The 12,142-nt window shown below is 44.2% G+C and overlaps 1 protein-coding gene across 1 annotated transcript in view; it reads left to right on the top strand.

Annotated features, from left to right (window-relative positions):
- Positions 1 to 10,538: 10,538 nt before the first annotated feature.
- The window catches only part of T265_12014 (hypothetical protein), a gene marked incomplete at both ends in the record, with an annotated part of 7,621 nt that continues 6,017 nt past the window's right edge, over positions 10,539 to 12,142 (top strand). The window contains one exon of the mRNA XM_009178901.1: positions 10,539 to 10,597. Within this exon, the coding sequence (XP_009177165.1) occupies positions 10,539 to 10,597 (59 nt within the window). The remainder of the gene's footprint in view (positions 10,598 to 12,142) is intronic.

Raw genomic sequence — 12,142 nt, 5'->3', positions numbered from 1 at the left:
TTGACCTTATACTCTGAAACCTTCATGTATCACTGGACTATTTTTCTAACTCTTACGGACTTTGGTCACACGTTGTGGTTTTCGCGCTTGCTCGCCGTCGATATCTGTTTGGTTGTGACGATATCGATTTTCAGGCGAAGTGATCTGCGCTTTATCCTCAGGCTGGTAATTGTAACCCTTATTTTGTAACGCTACGATATCAGCAGAGGAGAATCCCTGAAGTGTGATGAATATGTATATTATTATCTATGCAGTAGTACCGTGATTCCAGAAATCGGATGTGGTCGTTTTCGTCGATTGGCACGCGTGACTCAAGCTCAAACGCCGACAGCCCTAAAACCATACAATTCGACAACTTAAAGGAAATTGCATAGTAAGTTGTCATGTTGTAGGCCCAAGAGACGAGGCGACTCATAGCAAAAGGATGTAAGTGTAGGATTAGTGAATCAAACTTTGTCCGAAGTGACAAATTAACTGCTTTGGTTTGTCCAAGTTGGCTTGAGCTAGAGAATATGTCAGCACTTTACCACAATTGGCCTTTAGGGTCTGCAAGTGGATTTAGCTGGCAGTAGTTTTGAACTAAGTTGGGCATACTCCTGTGACCGTTTTATAGTTCCTGCATATGAACAACGGTCCTAGACATTGGCTCAGGCTGATAGGTGGTGCGTCAGTGTAAGCACCTAGGCACAACGCACTAGGGCGATCCCCGTCAAAATTACCCAAATACCATGCCAGTTTATCATGTTGATGCTTGCGGCCGGATCTGCAAGGTGACGAAGCATCATGTGCTCTAATCAATCGCTATGAACCAGTAAACGTAGATCGTCAGATATGTCATCCGATCAAGCAAGGCCACCAACGCAGAAACGTTCGTTACAAAAGGCATGCAGCGGGTAATTGCAGTTTAAACTGGGCCATGGAATTCAAACTGGATGCACGTATTGGAATAGGGAACAAACACACCGGATCGAACGCCTCAGTAAGGCAGCGCTGGGCTGGATCCCTCACAGCTGTGAGGGTTCGACGTAGGTTTTTCGCAGCGCACTATCTACCAATGGGCTAACGCCACTGATTCCTCATGCACATTTCTGCCTTCCCTATGTTAACCGCAATAATGCTTCCGATCCCCTCGTCGACTTATGAGCCGTCCCTTGTTTTCACCATAATCTATGGATCTGGATGTCGGACTGGGTGCGCACTATAGTCTTACTTAGGCATTCAGGACGAAGTTGGGTATAGCCTTTTCATTGACAGAACTGATTTGCCTCTAGCTTCACACCTTACAAAATGCCCGTTGCTCCAATTATATTCTGGGTAATTCTAGGCTGTGCTCCTTCTAGCAACATTCAGTTGGGACGATTACTTTTTTGTGTAGATCATGTAAAATTGTTCAGCATTTGGAAGACCTTTCATCCTGACTCTCCTTCCTGATATTCACATTTTCCCATCTAATTCTTAAGCCAGCGAATCTTCCGCTGCACACCTGCATCCGCTTCTTGTGGCGTAAATCCGCTGCAAATTCGTATGAAGTTTACACTTTAGCATTACTCTTGTACCAACCCATGCTGACTCCGCCAATTAACTTTCTAACTTGATATTGTGTGCTCAAGTAACTCATTTTTCGTTCCTTCAGGTCAGTTTTCATCATTGGGCGGCTTACTTTGCTGCATTTACTGTCAGATTCTTAGCTTTGCGCAGCTCTAACTAATATTGCCGAAAACAAGGTCGTAGCTCCTCACTCTTTGAAAGCACAGTGAATTGTACAATCACGCATTATTTCAAATAGACACAAGCGAATTACTATACAGATGCGTTACGAATGCAGCACCTGTTTCACCCCGTGGGCTGCTTACTCTTTAACGTGCATCTGCATTGTGCCCCTGCCTGGAATGGTGTTTCATAATAATACTCAGTTGCTATTTTGTCATCGCACGCACGTTCAACTCCTACTATCCTTCTGATGACTCTCCAGTCAATTACAACTAAGGAACACTGCTTAGGAGGGTGTTTTCTCCTTGCTTGTACGAGTGAGTTGGACTCTTAGATTTCCGTATAACCCTCCGACTGGACGGGATGACTGATAGCTAGGGTTGTTTGCTAACTCACATGTTGAATTCATGGCCCTCATTTTTAGCCGCTTTGTATGCCTGAGAAGTGGAAACGCATGTCGTGCCCGGGTACATCATGCAGGGTGGTTTGTTATGCTGCGCTTTCGTGTTTGTGTGCATATCTTCTCCCCGATAGCACACATTCCGTGCAAAACCACCGCCGGCGCATTGATTAGCCCTTAATTTAGGAAATGCTCACAACAGCTTCCTTTTTACCTACCTCCAGCTGCTCGTTTGGGGTTGTCAAGTTGGCGTCATGTTTTTGGAATTGTGCAAAAATACAACTGAAAGGAAAAAATTCCTTTGTCTTTTAAAAACGTATACGGTAGCTCAGACATAAATTTAAGGGGACTTTTAATAAAATGGACATTCAAAGTTGCCACCATATTCTCGGTGTCTAAAAGCTCACATGCATGCATTCGGTTTTCCTTTTACAATATGGCTCTGTGGCACCGTCACATACACGAACCATCCCGCTGTACAACGGATCTCTCCGGCGAGCTCTGTATAAGGGTTGGAACTTGCCACAGCTCCCTTGCTAACCTACCTGCACCAATCCTAATTTTGGTTAGACTGTTTGACACTACGCTGCACCGACAGATTTCTGCGCTGACCAGATGGCGCTCCGACTCCGATACAGTTTTCTCGGATCTATTTTGTCCTACAACGCTCACCGACATACCATTCGATCTCTCTTTGGGAGATCTATTGGAATATACCATCTATATTCTTCTGTGAAAATTTTTCACGGTGTTCACGACTAACGGATTTACAACGTACGCGGCCTCCACATCCACGCGTACAAGTATACCCAGTTTTATTGGCCGTTATCCCGTTTCTACACTAGAAGAAAGCTGACGACGAGTTCTATCTAGTGCAGCAAATTTCACTAAGATCGGTGAAGTATTACGCCAGCTACCAGCTTTCATACATCCGCCGAAATTCGTCCTACGTGCTACCCCACTTGCCCTGCCAGTGTCGAAACCGCACACACGATCCGCTCACCCGATGCAGGCGACCAGGCCGACAAAGAACCGCAAAGCGTCCACACCCACGCATACGTCGAACCAACCGACCAACACGTGCAAACGCGCAACGCGATCCGCTGCGCACACAAAGAACACGGCCGTGCCAAACCCGACCGAGACCTTGACTCATCCAATCATGGAACAATCACCTCACGGTCATTGCGCTGTTTGCCAAGGCCCGGTAAGTCGAGACACCACCGTAGTTAATTGTGCATTTTGCAAATTACTGGTGCATGCGCGTTGTGACAATACCCTGACTGATCTGAGCGCTCAGATGATTAATGACCCAAAGCATCCATCTATCTGTTATCGATGCACTATGTGTAGAGCCTCCAATGTCGATACTGGCCAAGTAGATATACCGACCACTATGGGCTTTAGAGCAAACAGAGAGACGGAGGATAAAATATCCCATTTGGAAAAACAAATACAAGAACTCAGAGAGCTTCTGCTGCCCCTAGTTAACCAGACAACTGATGTAAAATCAGCGAAGGCATCTAGGTCAATGGCAGACGCTGCTTGCACTCCGAGGACTGTTGAGGAAACCAGACCAAACAGCACCAAGACAAAAAAGACGAATGTTACTGAACCTGAGCCAGCGGAACTCAACAGTATACACAAGAACATGGGAATTGTCGGTTGCCCCGCATCGAAGGTTACCGACCATACTAGGAAACTGAAACCGAAACCTAAACTAAGCGTAATATGCACTAATATCAAGGAGCCAAGCGACTCACTATTATCGGCTAAGCATAAGCACGATATGGAAGAATGGTTAAAGCTGTGCAATCGAATACAGCTTGATCCCATCGAACCAGTCTCGCTGACTCGCCTGAGCCGACCGCCGAAATCGCATCATCAAGACAAACCCAGACTTCTCAGAGTAACTGTTAAGACAGAAAAAGAATTAGAAAATATACTGTTGTCAGCATTTCGACTCCAGAGCGATTCGGAAAATAGCGCGCGAGTTCATGCTGACGTACCATGGACAGAACGATCTCGTAATGTCGAAAATCAAGCGACTAATAATCGTGCTGATGATCGGAGCTTGATCATTCTGGGTGTCCCTGAGATTGACGATGCCTCCGATAAAACGGCACGCATTTCACATGACGTTCTACAGTGGAAGTTTCTGAGTAGTACGCTCGAAACGGAAGAGGTGGCAGTAGTTGATGCTTTCAGAATTCCTAAATCGGAAAAATACATGGGAAACGGCCCTAGACCCTTAAAGCTGACATTTCTTCGTGCCGAAATGGCCAACTTGGTGAAAGCTCAGTGGCGAAGGCACCGTAATTTGCTTCCGAGGGAACTGAGAATAAGCTCACCTAAACGCTCAAACGCATCTGCTGATACGATTCGGACTGGCGAAATAGGAACTATTCAAACGCAAACGATCACTGATGAATACCAACAAACCACGGTTGGTATTCAGACTATGATGGAAAAATTGGGGTCAAAAAACGATTTACCAAAAAACGAATCACTGCTGGCTCCCCGGGAGTCGTGCGTTGCAGCACAGCAGAATTAACCACAACGACTAGCCTTAAGTGCCTCTATACAAATACCCAATGTCTGCCCAGTAAAGTGGCAGAATTAAACGCCTTTTGCGACCAATACAAACCTCACTTGGTGGCAGTGACTGAGACTTGGTTGCAAGCGGAAATATCGGACAAGGAAATCGAAATTACAAACATGAGTGTTATACGACACGATCGAGCCACCCATGGCGGTGGAGTTGCACTATATTATGACAGTAGTCTTCAATGTGCTGAAATACCTGACGCTAATCTCATCCTTGAAGATACCCTCTGGTGTATGCTGAAGTCAAACAAGATAGATGCGTGCATTATTGGTGTCATTTACCGCTCTCCAACCGCAATGGACACTCACACATTCAGTATATGTGACCGAATCCGTCGCGTATGCTCTTACTACTCCATTCCCATTCTCATTATGGGTGATTTCAATTTTCCCCAGCTTTTCGTCGCTTCATACTCGCTCAACTCAGTTGAAGCACACTTTCAGGAGCTGTTAGATTTGGTACCTTTATTCAACCATGTTAACGAATGTACGAGGTTTCGTGGAACAGATCAACCTTCGTTACTTGACCTTATACTAACTAGTGAGCCATTTATGGTTGAACAAATCATATATAGACCACCACTGGGAAAGAGCGACCATCTCGTGCTCTTGTTCGATTTCACTTGCTCCTCCGTACGTTTAAGCGACCCACATAAATATGTTCTGAAGACCAATTTTCGGGAGATAATCTCAGCCTTCCAGGACCTAAATATGCTGGATGACGAACACGAAAATACTAATAGGCGATGGAAATCATTCATAGCCCAGCTGCAGACCTTGATTGCAGACAATTCGACAGAGGTGCCTCGAGCCACCTGCGTACAGATGTTCACAGTGAGGAGTCGAACAAGAAAATGGATTACAGAACGTAACATCGCTTGGTTTCAATATAAAACGAACCGGACCGACGAACACTGGGAGTCGTACCGAAAGTTGCGGAATAAAGTCACGTCACTAATCAAGGAAGACAAACTACAACAGCAATTCAAATTGATGACTAGGATGGAGAAAAACCCCAAACTATTGTATCAATTCGTGAATGCGCAGGCTAAAGTTAAACCAGGTATATCTGCCATAAAGACAGAATCGGGAATGACTGCAAATGCGTTTGAAACAGCTAATGCCCTTGCCACATTTTATGCTTCCGTGTTTTCTCCTGAAGATACCCGCGCTCCTATACAAACTGTGGAGGTACTAACGGACGAAACTTTATCGGACGTGCATATTGATCGGGCTAACATTGTCAAACACCTTCGCGGCTTACAGGTACACACTTCACCTGGTGGGGATGGCGTTACACCACTGCTTCTGCGCCACTGCGCTGAACCACTTAGCTATCCTCTGGCTAAACTGTTCGCTAGTTCTCTGGAAGAAGGGTTGGTACCAGAGGATTGGAAATGCGGGATAATAGCCCCCATATTCAAAGGAGGTATCAGAACGTGTGCATCTAACTACAGACCTGTCACTCTTCTCCCAGTAATATCAAAAGTAATGGAACGAATTATAGCAGAAGCCCTGAAATCGCACCTTGAAATTCACTCCTTGTTGAGCGATAAACAACACGGATTTCGACAGAATCGTTCTTGTTTATCCAATCTCCTCGTGACACTCGATGACTGGACACGAGCAGTCGATGCGGGAGTTACTGTACATGCCTGTTACTTGGATATATCCAAAGCCTTTGATCGAGTCGATCACAGTATCCTTCTTCGGAAACTTGAAATGTATGGCGTGACGGGAAATCTGTTGAGCTGGCTGAAAGACTATTTGAGTGACCGTTCGGTCCAAGTTCGTGTCGATGGAGCGTTTTCCGATAAAATTGCCGCCACAAGTGGTGTCCCTCAGGGTTCGGTTCTTGGTCCAATTTTGTTCCTGGTATACATGAATGACCTGCCGAAACTTCTGCAGTGCAAAACCGTACTTTTTGCTGATGACATAAAAATCTGGTCTGAAATTCATGGAAAGGCTGATTGTGATGCGCTACAGCAAGATCTGCAAAGAATCGACGAATGGTCCATCCAAAACCGGCTGCCGCTGAATTTCCAGAAATGCAAACTCATAAATCTGGGGAAGAGCTACCACTTCCCATACAAACTGGGATCCAATGAACTGGAATGGGTGGCTGAGGAAAAAGACCTCGGCGTCTGGATTTCTAGCAACCTGAAGCCGAGTAAACACTGTCTATCAGTATATCGCAAGACCTCGGCACTGCTCGGGATGCTTAGGAGAATATTTTATCGTTTTACGCCTGAAATTCTCCCTATTATCATGAACACATATCTCCGGCCGACAATGGAATACGCGATCCAAGCCTGGTCTCCATGGCTGCAAAAGGATACACAACTGCTAGAGCGTATCTACCACCGCGCGACCAAGCTGGTCATTGGCCTCCGAAACGTTCCCTACAGTGAAAGGCTACGTAAACTCGATTTGTTTGATTTAACTTATCGGCGTATACGAGGAGACCTCATCCTGATGTTCAAGATAATAAACACCCCTAATCACCCTTTAAAACATTTGTTCACAGTTAATTTGGCCCGACAGACCCGACGGAATCCATTGGCCGTTGACATTCCATGTTCCCGCATTAACTGTCGGCGCTACTTTTTTTCAGTCCGCGTATCCCTCACGTGGAACAAACTACCAACATCTGTTGTGGATTGTGGTAACCTCGAGACTTTCAAACATTCGCTTGACGAATACATAAGATCTCACCCAACTTCCCTCATCAACATTTGAGATGCAGATTACAAACAATAGAACATATATGTCATATCATTCCGTTTATCTGTATACATACACACACACCAATATCCTTTGGTCATTGTAAAGCAAAATGCTTTTTAGACCAATATAACCTTGATTTACCTTGATTTACCTTGATTTACGTTGTGGTGATGATAAAGTCCAAGCTTGCAAAACAGCACAATTCCGAATCAGCACGAGTACCGGTAACACAAGTAGAACTTATTTGCCACGGACGACCTCTTACTGAAGGCATTCTAATATGGTACGGTTGAACACCGGAGCCAGTTAGGCATAGTTAGCGGTGAATATTTCTACTTAGTTCTTGATACTGGTATCATGCAAATCAGCCAACCTGTAAGACGTTTCTCGAGTTGCGGAAATTCGAATACGGTTATATCTGCTGATTCGCCGGCGTGTGGTATCTGCTGCTGACCCGCTACAGCGCCTAGTGTCAGCGAGAAGAAAGCTCACGGACGGGAACACAATAGCTATATTCCAACGAATTGGTTGAGAGAGCGCGAGTGCGTGCGAGTGCGAAAAGTACAACGGCCTCAAGCTTTTGTTGGAAGGACACTGCCTGAACGTTGTCCAATGCTGACGCACACCATTTGGCTTTAATATGAGGCAGCGACGTGCTGCATATTGCGGAGGCGTTGTCTGTTCTCCATCAACGCTGACTCACGCTGTCTGGGATAGATGCAAGGCTATGACGCGCTGCATATTGAGGGGGCGTTGTCTGTCTAGTCAACACCCAGAGGAGTTGAGAGTCTCCGTATATTCCGGGCATTCACTGGTTGCTTTCAGGAAGCTGACCTTCCTGATAAATACACGTGGGAAACGTTAAAGCTTAATACACTCTAATAATCTTTTGACCGATTGTAACTTACCTGAGCGTGGTCCATCCAGCAATGCCACTTGGTCCCGACGTCTCTATGGCAAACAGTCTCAGATGCTCGTGCTGAGGTTTATGGATATGAATATTTCGTCGTCAGCTTTGAATAATATAAAACCCGAATGAATTATCCACTATTTTGATGGCTTCATAAAATCTTCCTTTTCTTCTTACAACCCTGGAAATTTGTACAAAAATGACAAAAGGGATAATTGACCTATCGCTGTGTGTCAGTGTCACTGAACGGCAAAATTCTTGGTATTCAAAATAAGCATTAATGGGTCAAACTCAGCTTTTCACCTTTTTGAGGCTTTCATGTATGCCATTCAGTTTGGCGCTCAACCTGGCAACAATAGTTGCATGACCACAGTCCATTTAAACTAAGTATAAAAAACCCGTTCTTGAATGAGGTTAACCTACTTCCAATTGAATCAATAACTGAAAAGAGCTTAACATATGAAATAATTTGCGGAATTCGGGAAGCGAATCCGATTAATGTGAGAATATACCGCCACTAGTTCGCAGATTCTGTGGTTGTCGATGTCCGTTCCGTCTGGCAAGGAATTTGTAAAAATTACCGTTCAGTTTGCAGTATTATGTATTTAGTAGCTACAAACCCCGCCCGGTTCACGATTCTTATTCGCCTGTACCTTTGACCGGGACACATATATTTACTTTTCTAAAGCGGCCTGATAACCTCTTTGTTGAACACCTTAAAAGAGGGATTTTCTGGCCGCAGAAATGAGCGTTCATTGCACAACCATCTCAGGCACGTCCGTGTCCATGCGGCCAAGGAACCGTGGTACCTACACCTACAAGCACCCATTCAGGCAACCTGAGACCGTCCACAAGAACGCCAGTGAGATCGGGTGGCACACACAACTTGCAGCGTCACGAAAATGGCACAGTAGAAATTACGTAGTTATCAACTTGGAGCGCAATTTGCACCTACAGCACCCAAGCATTTCATGATCTCCTGCATACCCCTCCGCCAGATCAACGGCTGGCCATCTCTCTGGGTCCGCCACTCTGAAATGGGCATGGAAAACAACACATTTTCTGAAAACCATGGTTAGGCTTGCACAACATATGTCCCAACCAACGTAGCTCATGGTGCTGGACACATTATCTAATGGAGAAGTCGTTTTCTACTGCCCCTTTTGCGGATACACCGACACCAAACCATGGTTCTGAGACGACTGTCGGGCATCTGAAGACGTTTTATTTCCGATGCCCGAACAGGCGAAGTCTCACGGCCATACAACAAAACGGCCCGCACTATAGCTTGATAAACCCGCCCCTTGAGATTCAAAAATACATCAATTTGAAGGCATTGGTATTCCATATTAGCAAACGCATCCCAGTCCTTGCGAATCCGTCCATTCAATTCACCTGTCACACTACAATCGCAACTAATACAATGTTTGACTTACAAAAGCGTTGTACAATCCCTAGTGACTCTTCCTGGATTATAGATGGCGTGTTCAGTAACTACATGCCCGAAGTGCGTACCAAAAGACGGGATGAATATAATCAGTTCATCCGAAAATGCTTCTCTCCTTCGAAGACGAAAGCAATCCTGGCTGCGTAGGTATTTGTCACAGGATATTTGAACTCAAGAGTTTTGGAGATCATCCAGCGTTCGTCTCATGAGTCCATTGATCACGATGTTACATAGGGATGGAATACAAAAATTTGTGTAGGGATTCCTTCGGGGAGCTCGCTGTATACTCTCACACGTCCAGAAGTACGAGAATACAAAGAGCGTATTATGTTCACGAAATGACGAAGCACTTCTTGGTGGCCAAGCGCGTCAAAAATAAGAGACCTATCAACTGAGCTGAATGAGCCTTGAAAATTAAGGGAGACTGGGATTGTGGATCGCTTATACATATGGCGTTGTTTCAGCACTTGACAAGTTGTTAAATTTGGTGAACACAAACCCTACAAGAATTGCCATCGGTTTTGCCGGCTCAGATGTCCGTCCAATAAATAATATTGGCTTATGGCTAACTAATTCATGTTCGCAAGTTGGAATCCGTGCAGTTTGTTGCCGGTAAACGGTCTTGCTCTCAGGAGAATCCCCCTATTTCGTAGAGAGTTTCAGAATGGCTACTTCCAGCGAAATAGTGCACTCTCTCCAAAATGATGTAAAGCGTCGAAAATTTCAAATAAGGCCCGATGCAATTCATCATTCAAAAGGAGTTTGAATATATTACTAAGAAAAATGAGGAAGAAATGTATGTGCTTATATTATGCAATGATTTTCCAATGTTTGCTGCCGAAATCTTTGAAGAGGCACAAATATCCGCAGAAAATGTTTGTTCTCTGATAAAATTCACCTAGTGAGCTTGTGATTTCAAAATGAGTTTCCTGTTTGAAGGATATGAACTGAAATGGATGTGTTGTGCCGCATGAGAGGATTTAAATTCTATTTTAGTGGTTGCAGCACTCATGTGTTTCCTTTCAGGGTGCTGCATCATTTGTTGAAAATATTAAAATATCATGACTTCCGGGTATTCGTCCAACATTTATCTTGTCAAACGTCAATGGAGTTTAACGGTAAAATTTCAGAAAATTACGTTCTCAAACTGTAATCTGATCAAATGTTCAAAGTCAGATTTTGCTAGCTTTACAATTTTCACCGTTTTAATCAATCAGGCTAACTGAATATCCCAGACATCATGGCAACATATGAGCGGGAAGCGGTGGGCTTGTCACCGATTGGTAATGACACTGATATGCTATTTCAGTCACCTCAAAAAACGTGAAAATACTTGAAAACGATTCGACTTACATTGAAGTCTTCAATCTGTAATCGAACGACAACCTTGAGGTGGGAAAATTCTCCAGGTGTAGTTTGTGTTAGTTGGATAGCTGTTTGTGTAATTCACTGAGGCGATACAGTCTGTTAGATCCCATGTTGTGGTGGTGGTTTCTATGCGAAAACAAATGGCTGAAACAACAAAACGATGGCTTCTAATGAGTTTTGAGCAGCGCTAGATGGTGTACAAATGTAAAGACATTCGGAATGCACAGTGTGATATCTCCAACTTTGTTGAACGGGAAGTGTTTGACGTTTGTCAAGGGTGGTCAGTCAGATTACACATTGAACGAAGAAGTAAATTGTGATTCATTTGAGCCTTCAGACCAATTTGTTTCTGTGGAGGAGAATGACGGTGGCTCCGAAAGTTAAATGTTCGTCGGTTTTTCAACTGACATCATTGTGAACGTTTCATCAACAATCAAGAAGACATGAACAGCGCAGCGTCTGTTGGTCTAACAGAACGTCGGGTTTTTTCCAAACTGATTGCTCGATATTAATTAGCAAAACAGATAATGAGATACAAATGAATGAATAAATGAATTTTTTGGGAAGTTGCAAGCTGATTTATAAAGTCTGTTTGAGTGAACCCAAAAACAACTTCCATGTGTATTTTTAAATATACATGAAAAAACACACAAGCGACTTACTATTGGGTGAACGGTCTAAAACGGAATCAAATTCGAGAGGTCATGGCAACATCAACGACACAGGAGGAAAAGCTACGAGTCAAAAATTCGTACGGGAGGAGAACAAAAAGTGGACACCCAGTGTGACCCTCTTTCGAGGAAATCATCTGTAAATTTTGTCAAATTTACAGTTTGCTGGAAAGGATGCGAATGTTCCCGTCATCAGCTTTGTGGAATTTGTGCATGACACACCATGCACCAATATGTATACGTACATGTTGAGTGTTTTAACTAAAAGAATTAGTCAGAAACCATCATTGTAAGGGATGTTA

Source organism: Opisthorchis viverrini (genome assembly GCF_000715545.1).
Source record: "Opisthorchis viverrini unplaced genomic scaffold opera_v5_706, whole genome shotgun sequence".
Classification (NCBI taxonomy): Eukaryota; Metazoa; Platyhelminthes; class Trematoda; order Opisthorchiida; family Opisthorchiidae; genus Opisthorchis; species Opisthorchis viverrini.
The sequence above is the reverse complement of the archived record's forward strand: the minus strand, read 5'-3'. Positions and strand labels throughout refer to the sequence as shown.